The sequence below is a fragment of the Rhinolophus sinicus genome, chromosome 16 (genome assembly GCF_057876585.1).
Source record: "Rhinolophus sinicus isolate RSI-liver-muscle chromosome 16, RSI-T2T, whole genome shotgun sequence".
In the NCBI taxonomy this organism is placed as follows: Eukaryota; Metazoa; Chordata; class Mammalia; order Chiroptera; family Rhinolophidae; genus Rhinolophus; species Rhinolophus sinicus.
In genome coordinates, this window is record NC_142516.1 from 63,267,918 (window position 1) to 63,286,448 (window position 18,531).

The 18,531-nt window shown below is 39.6% G+C and overlaps 1 protein-coding gene across 3 annotated transcripts in view; it reads left to right on the forward strand.

Moving 5' to 3' along the window:
• The window catches only part of ADAMTSL1 (ADAMTS like 1), an 891,281-nt gene that overhangs the window by 713,677 nt on the left and 159,073 nt on the right, over nucleotides 1-18,531 (forward strand). For all 3 annotated transcript variants that reach the window (XM_074330337.2, XM_074330338.2, XM_019739192.3), the window contains 2 exons: nucleotides 4,151-4,440; nucleotides 11,727-11,856. In XM_074330337.2, the coding sequence (XP_074186438.2) occupies nucleotides 4,151-4,440; nucleotides 11,727-11,856 (420 nt within the window). The remainder of the gene's footprint in view (nucleotides 1-4,150; nucleotides 4,441-11,726; nucleotides 11,857-18,531) is intronic.

Consider the following 18,531-nt stretch of genomic DNA (forward strand, 5'->3'; position numbering starts at 1 on the left):
TCATTTTACTTTCTGATACTTCGTTGTTAGTATTGAGGAAGCCAATGGATTTTTGTATATTGATTTTGTATCCTGCAACTTTACTGTGTTTGTTTATTGTTTCTAATAGTAGTCTTTTATATTTTTCCTACACTATTCAGTTTATTCCATCCTCTCTCCTCACCCTAATATCATGCCACTACTCTCATACACAAGCATACACCAAAAGAAAGAGGGAAAAGAAATCCACAACCCTTATCAACTTATAACTCAAGTGTAATAAGATTGAAAATTAAACCAAAATTTAATATTTCTAATTTGATTTCCTGCAGGTTTTGATTTGCATTTTGAAACTAGCAAATGAGGCAAGGCTAATAACAACATCAAAAAAAAAAAAAACACCTATAAAGCTACTCTTATTTTGAATATTCCCAGTGATTTTTTTAAACAAACATGTATGTGAGAAAGGAGGAGAGAGGAAAGTAAGAAGAGAAAGGCAAAAGTTAAATATCTTAGAGATCATATGTGCATAAAATCAGAGCCTAACTCTGGGTAAGATTTGTAGTGACATGAGACTAATTAACCAAGAAAGAATTGTTTCTATGTGGCATTATATTAATAAAGTGATTGTTTTTATTACTTCAGTCCATGCTTCTTTTTCCATAACAGCCATTAATAAACTAAACTACTTTGGGATTTTACAACTAAATTTGATTATCACTGTTTTCTATTTCATAAAAGGGACTATGATAATAACTAATTAGAGGATAAACTTTTGTTAATAAAATGAACAATTAAGCTGCAAATCAAAGAATAGACAGAAGCATAAATCATCTTTTTGCTAGGTTGTTTTTTTAATTTCCTGGGGATGGGAAGACTAAATGCAGAAATTAAATCAGCTCTTTATAAAATTTAAGCCTATCATTTGAAGAACTCAGTTATCCAGCCATTTTTCATTCATACCATAATTGTTTTGCTAACAAAAAAATTTTTTTAATTACCCAAATTAAACCTCAGTAAGATCTTTTTCGTTGTACATTTCTACATCAAAATGATTTTTTTAAATCCCTTATTCACTCCATTCTAAAGATCCGACTTTAAAGGTTCTAACTTAGCAAGTGCTACTCAAATTGAGTCATCTAAACATTACATTTAAACCTCCTAGCTCACTTGCCCTCTCACTGACCTTGTTTCCTCCCACTTGCGGCCAGATAGCTCAAGATAGTAAATACAGAGTTGGGAGATCTAGGGATGTGCGGAGATGTTTCATATGAAAAAGTTATTATTCATTTGTCCATTTGCACTATTATATATATTTCTCTTGAAATATAATCTCCTGCCTTCGATAAAAGAGAATATATCATATCATAAAATATATGCACTGGAGAAATTAAGATGACTGGTAAAAGACAGCACCATTTAAAAGCTAAATTGTTTTTAATTGGTGTGAACTTAGTGAAGACCTAAGGATAGCCAGTTGAGAGATAAACCAGTAAGACTATCTGATGTTTGATAAGACTATCACTATCACTTGGGAGACATAAAGTAGATGTTTATTGTTTTTGCTACTAATCCTAAATCTTCAGAAAGTCAAACAGACACACATATGTATATATATACTTCTTTTTTTCTTTTTCATTTAGATGCTACTTTAAAATAAACACGTTTCACCATTGCACTGAGTGGGGCTTCAAGAGCATACCCTGTCTACTTTGTGGGCTTTTGGTGTATCTTCTTGGTAATGGAAAGAAACCAAATGCAAAGTGATTCACATTACAGGCAATGAGAGCTGACGGTTTCGTTTGTGCATTGTTCATATTCTAGATTGCATCTGGGACTCACTGTGGACGATAAAACATAAATCAGTTTAGCTACTTGTCGTTCTTATCAGCTTATCTATGTGGAAAAAGATGGAAATTAAGACCTAAAATAAGTTTGGTGTTTATTTATAAACCTTAGTGTGTTTAGCCTCTCCACTAAACCTGCTATATAGCTGGAATTGGTAAACAACATACAGCCCACAGGCACCCTTCCCAGCCCTCCCTCCAGTTTTTGTAAATAAAGTTTTATTGGAACACAGCCAAACCCATCTATTTACGTATCGTCTATGGCTGCTTTCACACTACATCAGCAGAACTCAGTAGTTGGAACAACAAAGACCCACAATCTTGGCCCACAAAATCTAAAATACTTTCTATTAGCTCTTAACAGAAAAAGCTAGCTGATCCTTTCTCTTGCAATGGTCACTAAAAAGGGCTATGGTAGGTGACAACAATAATCCTTACTGCATAGGGAAAGCTGATAAGGCACAGATCTTTTTGAGATCTTGTGATCTTTTGTATTTGAAAACAAAATTCAGCACCACATTATTCCGGAAGCATTATTCATCACGTTATGGTCTAAGTTGGCAGACTTATTTGCTTTGGTTTTCTTTCTGTTTTTTTTTTGTTGTTGTTGTTGTTGTTTTATGTACAAAATAGTTTGGTATGTATTTTCCTTTATGTCTACACCTGGGTTGTAAAGTTCAGTACTTGTGTATTTGTCATGATTCTTGTTCCAGGAGCTAGGCAGATATATATATGAATATGTAAGAAGAGGGTTAAGATTATTTTGATTGCAGGTTTTGGTTTCATATTTCTAAAAAGTGCTTGCAGGTAGCATTATTTGAAGAAAAAGAGACTTTTTAATCTTTCAAGATACAGTTTTCCCCCAGGTTCTTTAGGGGCCAGAAGATGAAGTCAAGAATTGAAAAACAACAGAGGGCGGTAACATTGTGATGAGAATTTCTTGGGAGTAGTTCTGGGTGGCCCTTCCCCGTCATCCATCTTCCTGACAAGGTTATAAGTGATGTCCATTCTTTTCTATGGGATGGTTCTTCAGAGGTAACAAATGTCAGACCTTTCTTAAAGGGACTGCCACCATGCCTCAGACATCGTCTGAGGGGACGCCAGATACCCCGTTCCACACGCAGATTCAGGTTCAGGACCAGGAAACATTTTTGTTGTGTTCCTTCCAGTTTGAAACATTGGATTGGTTTCCTGTTAGAATTTCAGCTTCCCTAAACTAGATATGAACCATTTGCACTTGCTAGGATTTGATGCTATAATCTTCTTATCAGTTCTTTCCTTTTCTGCCAAAGTCAAGGTTAAGGAGCCAGGTTTGCATGCCTCCTCAGCACAACTCTCTCTGAGAAAGCCATAGGATCATGGAAAAATAAAAAAAATTTTATTCCCAAGTTCTTTCTCCAGATTATTATACTAACTTTTTGAAAATGTTAATGGTTCCCTCTGGGCTTTTCCCTTAGGCCCCTCTCAAGGTCATTGTAGTTGTGGCCATTGTTGATTAGTGGGAGGAAAAAAGGCTTTTTTTTTTTTTTTTGGAATTTGGATATCATCCTACATTCTAGAGAAACTCAGAGGAAAACCGAGTTCTCAGTAGGGTCGCTTCTCTGGTGGGGAGGCGGGGTGGAGACTGTTGAACAAACTTGTATGAATGCATAACCTCTTCTTTACTGTGACATGCCTGTGGACTTAAATTTGTAGCACCGCTTTTCTCTATGATATAAAAAGAAGCGTAGTCCAGACTAATTCAAAGAATGTGTGAGGAACAAGACTTTGCTCCATTCTTGGAAACTTACAAAAAAAAAAAAAAAGCCCTACATATAAATAAATCTTGGGAAGCACATTGTGCAGAAAAGCAAAGAAAGTTATGGAATCTGATCCAGACTAAGAAAAATACTTCCTTAAATATCTCCAAGGGCTTATTTTGTTATAGTTTTTAGTATCAGTATTAGTCTGCTATAAGAATAGCCAGCATCTTGCAGCAGGCACAAGTGCTGGTATTTAGAGAGAGAGAGAAGAAACCACGAATTCCCTGCTCTGAAGAGCTGCCACTGTGGGTATAAGGCAGTGAGAAAGCAGGTGGTCTGTGGCTGGAATGTCTTACAGCTGGGAGTTCAGATGACACTCTCAAAAAACCAATCCGGAAACAGTGGCAAATGAGCTCATGAACTACACTGAGGCACCCGTCACAGGACAGGGTGGAGGAGCCCTGAGCATATCCTGGGACGGCACTGGGCCTTGTTGGCAGATGGGATGCGGTCCCTTATGATGCCCAGGGTCTCCTGCCTGGGGCTTCTCATTCTGTCCTCTTGTTTGCTTGCTGACTGCAGGTTCATCCCAGAGGCCTGGTCGGCCTGCACGGTTACCTGTGGTGTGGGGACCCAGGTGAGAAGAGTCAAGTGCCAAGTGCTCCTGTCTTTCTCTCAGTCCGTGGCTGACCTGCCTGTTGATGAATGTGAAGGGCCCAAGCCAGCATCCCAGCGTGCCTGTTACGCGGGACCATGCAACGGGGAAGTTCCTGAGTTTAACCCAGAAGAGACAGATGGCCTGCAGGATTTTGACGAGCTGTATGACTGGGAGTATGAGGGCTTCACCAAGTGCTCCGAGTCATGTGGAGGAGGTAAGAAGGGGGGTTCTGGCTCAGATCCCCGCCATCTTTCTCTCCTTTTTTGTGTCCTCTCTCCCTCCATGCAACTTGTCACGTGACTGCCTCTATTCCAAGAATGAGAAGTAGAGGGAGGAGGGGAGATAGCCTTTCTAAATGTAAAGCATACTGAGTGAAACACAGATGTGTTTCTCTTTGGGCTTGAGTGGCTCTCAGGCTGTGAGTGACCAACACAACTAATGCTTTTACTTTCTGTTGTCATTCCGATGTTTTGCAATATATCCTAGTATATCTGATTGAGAAACACAGTTGACACTGACCTGGCAATACCCTCAGCTTTCAGTTTCATTTACTATGCCCTTGCCTTAGTGTATGTGGCATGAACCAAAACCCAAAGATGACAAAATATTCAGCTGTTCCCAGGAATGGTTTATAGTCCCTTTGATTTACTCAGCTGATTCCCCAAAGTAATATCTGTTTACAAAGGGAAAAGGTATGTAAAGGGCAATTGACACTATGGTTACCTGGAACTGGAAAGCAGTTTGAAGATTAAAGTCTTACCCCACTGCCATTTTATAGATGAGGAAACTAAGATACAAAGAAGCTGAGTGACTTGTTCAAGATCACACAGCTAGTGGGTGACAGCTGGGACTAAGCCTGCCATTTATTTATTTCTCTGTCTAGAGTCTTTCCATCATACCACACTTCTTTAAGCACTTAGAGAATTTCTGAAGCTTTCTCATTGTGAATTTTATTAACTAATGTTAAATGTTTCCATGAATATTGACCTGGGTCTCTTAGGTATATTCCATGGTGATAACAACAGATTCAGTGATTCTTTATTTCAGGTGAAATATGAATGAGATTATAGTGGGAGAGGAAAGCATTTAAATCAAGAATTAATTCTTCAAGATTACAATCTTTCTTACAACTATAGGAAGTACATTGGATTTGTTTTGCCACTGTCACCCATGTCTGCTCCCAAGAGAGATTTTGTATTAGTTTCAGGTGTACAAAACAACATAATGATCAGACATTTATACACCTCACAAGGTGATAACCCAAACAAGTCTCCTACCCCTCTGACATTGTACATACCTATTACAATACCATTGACTATATTCCCTATGCTGTGCTTTACATCCCATAACTATATATATATATATATTTTTTATTATAGTTGACATTCAATATTATTGTATATTAGTTTCACATATACAGTGCAGTGGTTAGGCATTTATATAATTTATGAAGTGATCCCCCCAATAAGTCTAGTACCCATCTGACACCATATATAGTTTTTACATTATTGACTATATTCCCCATACTGTATTTCACATCCCCTTGACTATTTTGTAACTACCAATTTGCACTTCCTAATCCCTTCACCTTTCCCACCCATACCCCATACTCCTTCCTATCTAGCAACCATCAGTTTGTTCTCTGTATCTATGAGTCTGTTTCTGTTTTGTTTGTTCATTTCGTCTGTTCTTTAGATTCCACATATAAGTGAGATCACATGGTATTTGTCTTTCTCAGTCTGACTTTTCTCTTAGCATAATATCCTCTAGGTCCATCCATGTTGCAAATGGTAAAAATTTTTTTTATGGCAGAGTAATATTCCATTGTATAAAGGTACCACAACTTCTTTATCTAATCATCTATTGATGGGCATTTCAGTTGTTTCCATATCTTGGACACTGTGAATAGCACTACAGTAAACATAGGGGTGCATATATTTTTTTCAAATTAGTGTTTTGGATTTCTTTGGATAAATACCTAGAAGTGGAATTGCTGGGTCATAAGGCAATTCTATTCTTAATTTTTTGAGGAACCTCCACACTGCCTTCCATAGCGGCTGCACCAATCTGCATCAATCTGCATTCCCACCAACAGTGCATGAGGGTTCCCTTTCCTCCACATCCTCACCAACACTTGTTGTTTTTTTATTTATTGACAGTAGCCATTCTGACAGGTGTGAGGTGATATCTCATTGTGGTTTTTATTTGAATTTTTCTGATGATTAATGATGTTGAGTTCTTTTCATATGTCCATTTTCCATCTGTAGGTCCTCTTTAGAGAAATAGCTATTCAGGTCTTCTGCCCATGTTTTACTTGGATTGTTTAGGTTTTAAAATTTTAGTGTTGAGTTATATGAGTTTTTAAATACATTTTGGATATTAACCTCTTATCAGATGTATCATTGGCAAATATCTTCTCCCATTCAGTAGGATGTCTTTTCATTTTGTTGATGATTTCCCAAGAGAAATGTTGATAAGTGAGGAAATACTGGCTGATTTCCCAGCAAAGTTTCTTACTTGTATAAACACACACACACACACACATCGGGGGTACCAAAAAAATGTATACAAGTGGACACTGGTCAACGTTGCTCAAGTAGTAGTTTGCGGTAATCAGAAGTGTCTGGATGCTGATGGTAACCACTTTGAGCACCTCTTGTAATTGAGGAAGTCAATCGTGACTTGTATTCACCTTTTGTTATCGGTATATATTGAGTATTACAATTTTAATAGTGTTTTCCTTTCTTAAAATATATATAGTTATTTTTTTGGTACCGTGTGTGTATAAATAATTTCTCAAAACTGTTTTCTAAACCATGACATTATGGAAACTCTTTTTAAAAGGCATCTTTTGTTATTGAGAATGTAAAAGTAAATGTGCCCAAATTGTTCCCATGGAGTTGAAAAGGAATGAATAGGGGAACATGTACTAGCAAAGAATCAATTTTCTCCATCAGGTTTTTTAGTAAGTGTTTAATAGTTTTGACCTTGAAGTTCTTGTTTGTTTCTAAGTCTTCCAGTTTCTAACCATGGAATTCTTAAGTGTTTTAATGTAGAGCCCTGTTATTTTAAAACCTAAATTTTTCCATCTGATTCTGGAAGCGTTTCCTGGAACTCAGCTAATCTGTGTTCTTATGGTGTTCTCACTCACACTGAGGACATCTTTTCTTTCATGCTTAACAAGGGAGAAGTGTTAAAAAAAAAAAAAAAAAAAAAAAAAAAACTTTGCTGATCTCTGAGCCCAGGCTGGAGGTGTGAGGTCAGGTGGAAAGGACACAGCTGGTGGCAACAGTTGCTTCTTTCCAATATAACGAATGACTCAAAAGTTCAGATGGTGTGGGTTTGCCCCCAATTTCTGTGATCACCTGAATTGAACGATCATTACCTCTAGTCTCAAATGAATATGCTTTGGAAAAAAAATATTGATGGTCTCTCAGTTATGGTTCTCAGTTACAAGTCAAGCCTGGAACTTTATGAACAGATGAGAAAAAATAGATACAGTAATGAAATATATAAATAAGCAGATACCTTTTTCTTTAAGATTCTAACCATTCTGCTGATCAACCAGGGGCATAAAACTCAAAGTGTAGAGAGTAGATGGAATGTTTTTAATTTAAAATGTTTTCAGAAGACACTGATTTGGAAATAAGATTTGGATATTTGATACACAATTGATTTCTGCCTCCAGGAACTGAGCATCTTTGTATAACATAAATTGTATATCCAAGGCAGGGTACAGTTACTGAGATGTCTTAGGTCTTAACTGTCAACAACTGTGCGTACTTACCTATAGCTATGTCCCTGTTCCAAGGTAATATATTTACACCTAAAATGTTAGAGTTGAAAATTCCAAAGTGGTGAAAATATGTTTGGGTTATATGGTCCATATGATGCCCATATGCACTAAAAAAATTGTTTTGTTATATGGGACATGTATATTTTGAAGTCAGTGTTTGGCAGTAACATTTGATTGTATTATTAACTTTGATCTTTCACCAAAATATAACCCACAAGGCTATATATATATATATATATAGCTAATCATTTTTGCTGAAGCTAACCAAAAACACGCAAGATTAACAGAGAGATTTTATAAATCAATTTTTGGTTGTAAGGCCAGTTGGCTAATTTTGTTTGTGCAATCTCAAGAGATGAAATTGGATAGACACAAAAGTAACCTTTCACTTAGCAGAGGTAGCAACCAGAAGGAACCAGTTAGTAATTTAGGCTGTAGTTGGTGGCTTGTTTTCCCAAGCTGTCATCAATATAATGTAACAATTATGCTATTCTGGGAGATAAAAACAATGGAAATCCCATATTCTGGAAGATTAAAAGTGAACCTAACCTGTTCGTATCTGTGTCCTGTGTCCCATTATCATCTCTTTGCTATATTTTAATTTCCCATATGTGCATTAATAGGTGTGGTCAAGGAGAGCAGATTTGAACCTGAACAGCTTTATTATATTGAATGGTAAAAATCAGCATTACACTCTAGCTGAGGGAAAACTTGAAATTTACTTCAGCAAGAATGGAAGGTGAAGTCTTATACCTATTGCTCCCTTTTCCTTATGAGTTTTCTCCCCTTTAGCTTCTGTTAGGAAAAAAAAAACTCAAAATCATAAAGTACTGTACTTAAACATATGTTCTCTGTTGGTTTAAAATGTCCTTCAAAGTGCATATATTAGCCTGTTTGGAAAGAGCGCAAATTGGATGAGCTAACTTCTCACATCCTGGACTGACTCCCCTGGGCCCAGTATACTGTGAATTTGTAGGTAAAGTCCTCCTATTTCCTCCCTCCCCCACTGTCCCACACTCCCCGTTGCAGGGCAGCTCCCTCACTCCATGTTCCTTCCTGCAGACATTCCATTCCTACCTCCCCTTAGCCTAAACTGCACACTTTGCTTAGAATGCCCTGCCCTTTAGGCATTTCATTCATCAGGTCACAAAAATTTATTGTATGTTGACCACAGGGCTGGTCCCAGATACTCCTTAATTATGACAGAGCTCTCTCTGTCCTTTGTTTTCCCCACCGTCCTAGGTCCCACCTAAGAATGCTGAGGCAACTGACCCCTATGGCAACAGACATTTAACACAATGTTGCAGTCACCTAGTACTTTGTTTTATAATATGCTAGATTAGAATTTAATAACTCTAGAATGCTACTTAATCTCAGCACTTAACCACTCCAAGGTGATTTTTATCTTAAGCTATGATTATTGGTTTAATTTAAATTTGTGTTCCACATATCCAAAAGAGGAGATGACGATGTCCTGTTAGAAATCTTAGCCCTCGTTACACCCATAATTTGCCATCTTAGAAGGACCTAAGGTCTGTCAACAAGGAGTTCACAGAGTGGAAATAAATCACATCACTCGTACACCCCCCTCACTCACCGGAAGCACTTTCACGTAAGGCAAGTAATAAGGTATTTGTGGCTGAACAAAGCCAAAATATATTTTATTTCACAGAAACATTTAGCATTTCCTGACTATCACCAGGGAGGAAAATGAATTGAAAACCTAATTTCTTAATATAACCACAGCTCTACCTTCCGTATAGAATAGTTAGCTTCACCCAGCACCTTGTCATTCCCTTAATAATGCCAGACTATTCCAGTGGGAAAGATCAGTGATGATGTCAACTATTTCTTGTGAAATCTTTTGCCATATCATCATACCATGAATTTCAAATGGCTCATCCCAGCTGCAACCAAGAGAAACACCCTGTAGTCAGCATTACAGAACATGAGAGAGTAGCTGGAATGTCTCATATAAATCTCAAATGCTCCATTCTGAACTGGCCATGATATATTTAAACTAAATTTTGAGGCTCATAAAAAAAATTAGAAAAACAGAAAACTATATTCATGGCCACAGGGTAAATACTGTGACTGATTCTGTTTTTGTTTTTTTTTTGTTTTTATGTTTGATTTATCAGACTTACAAGGAAGAAAGATTAGTGATTCAGATTCTGGCTTTAAAATGTCACTTTTTAAATGATGGTCTTGCTGAGTGATGGATCTAAGCCAGTGTAACATCACCTTAGGAAGCATTACCCTCTTGATTGGGGTGATAACTTCTTAGAGGAACATAGGGCAGATAGGAGGAGGGAAGCAGTGAGGCTGATAATTGGTGGGTCAGCTGTACTATGTTAGGTACTCATTAACAAAGCAATGCAGAAAACAAAAACAGAATGTATGTGTATTTATATAGAAAACTAATTGTATGTATTGTCACATACTCTGCTGTAGGTACATACAAATACTGAACTACAGATAGATATCTTTCGAGGTATGGATCTTCATTTGCATAGCTATGTATGACTGAAAGCATGTTATAAAAAATGTCCTATCTCGCCTGCTGACATTATTCCAGACAAATGTCTAGGTTATTCCTGAAGATCTCCAACCTCTTAGTATTTTTAAATGTTAATGCTTTCAGTCTTTAAAGCTCCAGTGTTAAGGCACAGCTTCACCATTTATCAACTCTATGACCTCAGCAAGCCTTTTCACCCTTCTAAGCCTCAGTTTCCTTATCTGTAAATTGGGGATACAAATAGTGCTTACCTCATGGAGTTGTTGAGAGGGTTTGATGAAACATATCAAGCCCTTAGCCTTGATACATAGGTCATAATGTGCAACCTGTGGATTTTGACTATTATTATCACTGTGGACACCAGAATGAAAAGTCTCATCATTACCTTACCCAGTTAAATGTTGCCATGCTCCATAAAAGTCTCCCTGAGGAATCCCACCTACCACCTTGGAAGACCTGACAAGTAACCTTGGGTCTGTCATTGCTCAAACTCCTGTTTTACTAGCTCTGAGTCAGGGGTATGCAGGTGTCAGTGGGAACATTGTTTTCCAGGGATGTAAGAAGACTGTCTTCCATGGAAGTAGTCATTATGCACCTTGTTCTCTTTTTTTGGTCCAACTTCCAAAGCTGCCCTAGGTCACTAAAGAAATGAACCAGATTCAAAAGGAACCCAACAAAACTGGAGTCCTAGATGCAAGGCCTCAGAAGAACAGCAGATTACAGACTGTTGGATATTAAAACATGGCTCTTGGCCTCCCTTCCAAATACAACAATCTCCTTTTGATTAAAATGTAACATGCGAAGGTCTTGGGGCTATTTTTTTTTTTTTTTTTGGTCACTCTGCTTTCCTTCTGCATTAAATTTGCATTAAACTCTCACATTTCAGCATTGGCACTTAGATAGCTTGGTGGCATTTTTTAAAGCGTTTCAACAGTCCTGGTAGCAGCCTTTCCTCTCAGGGGAATTGGGCTCTTCAAGGGGCATGCTTACAGAGGCACAAGCTCATGTGTACTTTCTCCCAGATTGAGCGATGCTTGACAAGATGGGCAGTCCTGGGCTTTCAACTGCTGTCTCTGACCTGCAGCAAGAGTCCTCCCAATCACAGAGACCTCCCACCGGCTGCCTGGTATACACGTCCTCACCCCACACACGCCCACTCTGGCCTGACAGTGTGATTTGTACACAGGTGTCCAGGAGGCTGTGGTGAGCTGCCTGAACAAACAGACGCGGGAGCCTGCTGATGAGAACCTGTGCGTGACCAGCCGCCGGCCCCCAAAGCTCCTGAAAGCCTGCAGTTTGGATCCATGCCCAGCAAGGTAAAGGGCATCAGGGGCGTGTTGCCCGCCCTGCTAGCCAGGAGCGTGCTCAGAGCTGGGCGCGTATGTCCGTGGGCAGGACCAGAACGCTTATTGTTACCCAGTGTTTTGAAAACCAATTAACATCACTTCAAACTTTGAGTCAAATCCACTTAAATTTAATTGAAACCAGGGCTTTGGAATTCCAGCCCAATGGTCATGCTCAGGGTCCAGAAGGCTCCATGCACTGAAGCGAGTCCCATGGTATGGCCGGTATGTGCACGGGCCACACTGCTGCTTTCTCCTGAAGGGAAGAGGAACTGACCACAGACTTCGTGGTCACTGCTACCCTTTAGACTGTGTCCCAAGCCCCCACACTCTAGTAATGGATTGGCTCGTGGAGCATCTGGGTGGTATAAATGTTCCACTGTGAAATCTGTGTGCACACAGCCTGCTCAGTCATTATAAGCATGCTGTGGAGTGTATGTGTGTCATTACATATGCATAAAATCAATTAGAGCATTTTATTGTCTAGCCCTGCCTGGGTCTCATTATTACCCAACCTTGAGTCTTACTTAATCAATCCAATCACTGCTTCAGTCCACATAATTTTATGGTGTCTTGAGAGACTTGCCTTCAGATACGTCTTTGGAGCAAATCTCTGTAGAAGCTAAACCATCCCATCTATGATTCTGGTTTCAAAGGGAGAAGTTTAAAGAACCAAAACCAGACTGTCAAGTCTGCTGACGGAATGAAGAATGTTACCAGATAAGGTCATATCCTAGATGTGAAGGGGAGTGCTGTTTCTGAATGACATCTCTTCTGTTTTGAATGATACCGCTTCTGTTTCTGCAAAGTATCCTGTAAGAAGCAATGTGTTGCTGTCAGGAATTAGCAATAATTTGCTGGTCAAGCTGATAGTGCTTTTCGTATTTCTCAGCCAACTAGATGTGTTTCTTTGAGACTTAAAGGGTACAGATGACCTGGCCTCCTCAGATCAGATCAGGGCACAAGTGACACTTGTGCTGGTCATCGGAGTTGTGCCATATATTGATCTGAATGATGGGTCTGGCTTCCCCTTTCAAATGCAGAAGTGAGGAGGGCACTATCCAAAAGAACTAGAAAACCAGTCAGCCACTTCTTGGAACAGCACCCCACCCATGAGAACAGCAGCCAGTAAAACAGAGTTAAGGGCTGGACCCAGAAAAGCTAGATCCAATGCATGGAATCCCGAGAAACCTCTTTTCCGTTTCTGTCTGACCCGATCCCACACCTAACTTCACTGTTCTCCAGTTGAGTGAACCTAAGACCTACCTGCATGGGCAAGGGGTACAAACCCCTTCTGTTTGACTGTGTTGTTCCCACATAGGAAGAAGCAGAGTGGTTTTGGCATGGGCAGTCCACAAAGGTTTTGACTAAGAGGTCCTGAGGCCCCACTTCCCATCCTAGCCATGTCACCCACTAACTGTGTGGCATCAGGCAAGGGGTCTTTCTGTTTCTGTATCTGCAAAATGAACTGACTGTATGAGATGACCTGAAGTCACCACATCCTGCTCAAATATCCCCTGACTCTTCATTATTCTGTAGGTAGAAGCATTAGACTGCTACTGCTACTGCTTTGTGTTGACAATTGATATCATTTCTGTCTGCTTATTTACCACCACGTTAAAAACAAACATAAGTGTCTCTGTAACCACATTCCAGTGTTCTAATGACATCCAAATGCTGTGACAAACTGAGGCAATGCTGAGGAGTCAGTACCCGGGACTAGTGGAAAATCGTCTGCAACTTGCGGCCTCTAAACCTATCCCTTCCTGGGGCAGCAGAGGGAATGGGACACAAAGTGTTCCTTCCCATCCTCAATGTACTGATTGTGGTTAAATTAGATGAGCTTCATTTACTCTGCAACGTTTTTTATTGACTCCCGGACAAGGAGTCTGATTACACTTAACTTTATTGCATTTGCTCCATATAAACTCAGTGCTTTGATTTTCCACCAGACAATTGTCAGACTGGCAGGCAAGACCTCAGTTACTGGGCAGAGCCAGGGATGCCTTGATCCAGTCATGCATAGTCGAGCATCTGTAGACTGATGCTAATGAATACAGCAAAGGGGGCCCAAGTGCACTGGCCTGATACGACTTGCTCTCTTCATCGCATCAAAGAGCCAAAGCAAATTTTCATCTTAAAAGTGAGAAACGTATGGAGGTGAACTCCTGTTGCATATTTCACTATGACATCAAAGGGGGAAAAATCATCTCTCTCTGGGAAGGTTAGTGTACGATGTATATAGAAGAGAAAATGCGTTTGGTAGGGCCATCATAGTGTGGTGTTATTTTCCTAAGCACCACCTGTTCACTTGGGAGTAATTTAAATATTTAATTCACAGAAATTCTTCTTGTGCCTGGGTCAGTGTTCCCTGCACATTTTAGAGTGTCCTCTGCTGGGCCGCAAGTTGCCATACACTTTCTTTTGGGTTCTCCATCCATGCTGACGTCCATGTGTTCAAACAAACCATAACGTTTTCTGTGGGATAGACAGAAGTGCTGTTTCAAGTCTTGGTCACTGGGCTCTGGCTCGGAAAGGAGGCCATTGGTTCAGTAGCGTTCCCAAGCAGGTGTTCCTAGTCCTACTGAATGCCAGCGAGAAGCCACTTTTCTGCTTGTGTGTGGTCCGTTGTCAGAACACGTGAGGAATACCAGAGGCCCTAGAGGGCATGTCCTGTCTGGGAGGTCTTTCTGGGATTACACTTAGCTTCTTCTGACTTCCTCTGTGTGGATGGCAGAGCTGGTATCAGCAGCACATGGCCACCTTTCATCGGGTGTAGACAGACACATTCTCACACCTACCTGTTCACAGCAGCAAGGGAGTATTTGCAAGCTAGAGGTATTCTCTGATTATTCCAATTTGTGTGTGTGTGAGCATGAACACATACTGCCTGCATTTTTTTAGGGCGCTTTAAGAAATAGTAGTTAGTTATCTGTTGAAGAGAACTCTATTTTAAAGTCCTTGCTCTCAGCTTTATGTCTTAGTCCTCCTCTCTATGCAATGAATGCCTAGCAGAACGTCTGACACCTAACAGGGACTTATCAAGTGTGTGTTGAATGAGTATAAAGGACTACGGCCAACTTTGTAGGTAGTAATGTTTAGACCCTATTGTTAGTGATAGCTGGGAAGACCCCAGTGCTGTCTCTGCTCTTATCCCTTATCCCTTCTGTCCCACCTACCAGATGGTGCTGAAAATACTGTTATTAGAATCCCTTCCTTAAATTTAAGGCTTTAAATACCAATTTAAAACGTAAATAGCCTTAGGATAATTAACCCTTTATGTTAGCAGCCACATATGGCAAAGTATCCTCAAAATAAGACTAGGAGGGCAAGCTTTCATAGAGGGGAGAGTGGACACAATTGTTGAATGAAGTGTTAGCGTTATCCAGAAAGAAGTTTGCTTGTCGCAGGACATGGAAGGTAGTAATATCGAGGACAGTTGTTAATCCCTTAACAACCTTGCCTAAAATTGGCCAGAACAAATTAGGATTATTTTTGCTTGTGAGCTGACAGAATTTTGCATCATAGTTGATAGCGAAGAAGTTATTATTACAAGGAAGACTAATCATTGTAAGCACTTTTACCACCATCTCAGTAATTTGTATTTGGCAGTGTCACCACCCTGCTCACCTTCACTCGTGGGTTAGACCAGCTTATGGAAGAAATAGCTCCAAGAAAGAGCTAAGATCAGTCATAAGTAAAGAGGTCAGCTTTCTGAGCATTGTAGTAATTATACAAGTAATACATGAATACATTCTTTAAAAGTCACACATGGCAGAAGTAATCAAGAGAAAGGCATATGCTCCCCTTTCACCACCAGGCTCTACAGCTCCACTCCGTTCTTCTCCCCAAAGGTAACCTCCATTAATGGTAACCACCATTAACTGGGTACGTACCTTTCCAGGCCTTGTTCTATGAATTTACACACATATATGAACATATACAAATATGTACGTTTTCTTCCCCTTGTAAGTGGGATCATATTTACGTACTGTTCTGCAACTTAATTTTCCACTTAATTGTGTGTACTAAAGATCTTTCCCATCCCTGAGGCCACCAAAATAAAAACCAGGAGATAGGTTTACACCTATGTTCAAATTCTGCTCTGTCACATGTAGCTACGTCTGACTTTCAAGAGGTCAGACACCTTTTGGATCTTCAGAGTCTTCATCTCTAAAATAGGATCATAATAGACCCTCAGAAAATTTCATTTTCTTCCCCTTCCATTTCATTTCTTGGTGAGAAATACTTTATTTTGTACATAATTTTTGTATTCGGGACTTAATTGAAATTTGATTAGATTTTCTCGCTTAGTCAACTAAGTCTTAATAATTAAGCTTGACCAACCATCTCTCCCTGGTTTATACAATGACATGAGCAGCCCAAAGAAAGCCAGAAAGCACTACCTTAAAAGAAAAAAAAAAAAAAAAAGGAGTATGACTGTTATTAATTATAAACATTTGATAGCTTGGCCAGTGTGTGTTGAAAAGATTTGGTAAACGTACGTGGAGGAGGGGAAAGAAGTCAGCAATGAAAGCCAGATGGCTGAAAATGAAGGAAATTCCAGGCAATTTCTGCAGCTTTGTTCTAACATACTTTTTAAACTAAACTTTTATTTCTGTGCAAGAGAGAACAGCTGAGTGGTGCAGAATAGATAAACAGTGAAGGGGGGAAAAGCCCATAATTCCAGGAACAGTACTTGGTTTCTGCCCCCCACCCCAACCCCAATCTCTTTTCTCAGACCTAGGGTGGTTCCTAGAACCAGCAAGAAATGTAAAAGAAGTTTGAGAATCCCTATTTGAGATGAGAGAGTTAAGAAAAACGTCTTAAATGTCACAAGGTCTCCTCTTTAAAAACAAACTTCAGAATGCCAATTTTATTGTACACTAAGAAAACCCATGCCTACTAGAAGCAAATGACTTCCAATTTCTAATTTTCTTTTATATTAGTCTAAAATGGCTAGAGCAAAGGTCTTGCCTTTTTACACAACCATGTTTTAATTTATTTGTTGGAGCTTTCAAAGCTTTGCAGGCACCTTCCCCTTTGACAACTTATTTTAAGGGTTACTGTTTCAACGTGCTCTCAAAATATTGGTTTATCTTCTGCTGTGTTCACAAAGTTTCCATATGCTGCCTTTTGGCTCTGCCCATACTAACTTTTAAGTGCTTAAAGCAAAAGCACAGCAAAGCTCACTGGCGTCCACAGAAATTGAGTCCAGATTTGGAGGCCATACTCAGGTGCCTTTGGAGAACTACTGCTATTACTATTGTAATTCTCCTTGATAAATCCAAACGCATAATTATACTGCCTCTCTCTTTCCACTGATGGACAAGTTACAACAGAGGAACCTAGCAAGACCTGTTTTGTAACTATTGGACCTATTTGGCCCAATGGCAGCCTCTGTTATTTCTCTTACCCAGGAATGTATGGGCCCAGTGATTGCAAATGTCCCCAGCAGCATTTTGACATAAACAAGGGTAAGAGTCACATGTATGCTTGCCTCAGGGCTTAAATCTTCATTTCTTCTAAAAAGAGCCCTTTCCCTGGTTACACACCACCTGTTATATCAACCTCAAACCTCTATGAAATGTGCTTTGATGATATTAGAAATCGCTTTGCATGCATATATTTAGTTGTTGCATGAATCTGGAGTGAAACTCAAAGGACTGGATCGATTTTCCCATCATGTCACCTGAAAGCACAAATGACTTGTTTTAAAAAGATAGAAATATCAGCTTCAGGAAAATCCATTCAATTAAGTCCTGAGAGGGAAGCTTTCCTTGTGTTTTGGCATCTATGTAATTGGACAGCCCTTTAGACCACGTAATCCTGCCTGGACTCTGGGGAAGTCCTCATATAGACCATTGACTAAAATTAACCTCATACACACAAAAACTATGGCAGAAAGTGTTTTACATCTCAATTCAGTAAAAAATAAAGATGCACTGGGCATCTTCACGTACACAGTCTGCTTGTATTTGGTCCTCAGAGATGACTAGAAGACAAAACGCTGATCTAAAGGCATTATCAGTTAATGGAGGAAGAAGATTTCCAAACAGTAACTTCTGTGAATGAGCAAGTACTGGGCGCTGTGGGAGTGTGAGGCTGAGGGAATGCTTCCTGGAGAAGGCAATGCCTGTGCTGAAGTAGGAGTTAAGTAGGCACAAGTAGAAGTTCCCCAGGTAAAGAAGAGAGATGTTGCAGGCAAAAGGAAAAGCATGAACACAAAGGAAAGGACCAGAAATGGAAGTCAGTATTAGAGGGTGGGCAGGGGCCAGGTCCAGGATAGCCCAATGTGCTAGTAAGTTAAGTTTTTTGGACTTTATATGCTTCAGTTAATGGAGAGCCATTGAAGGGAGTTAAGCAGGGGAATGGTAATGTCAGATTTGCTTGGAGAATAATGTCTCTGCCTGCTCATCCAACAGACCTAAATTGGGAATGGTGGCTAACTTATAGGCATCCACACTTTTTTCTCATGTAGAGTCACAAATAGTATACTCTGTGTGATGTATGCCATTATACTTTCATTGAAATTATTAATGACCTGTTGTCCTAGGTATGTTAGCATTTTATAAGCTTCCACAATCAACCCAGTATGACGTGGACTCACTCTGTCCACCTGGAAGGAGGATAGAGCCCCAAGTAGGA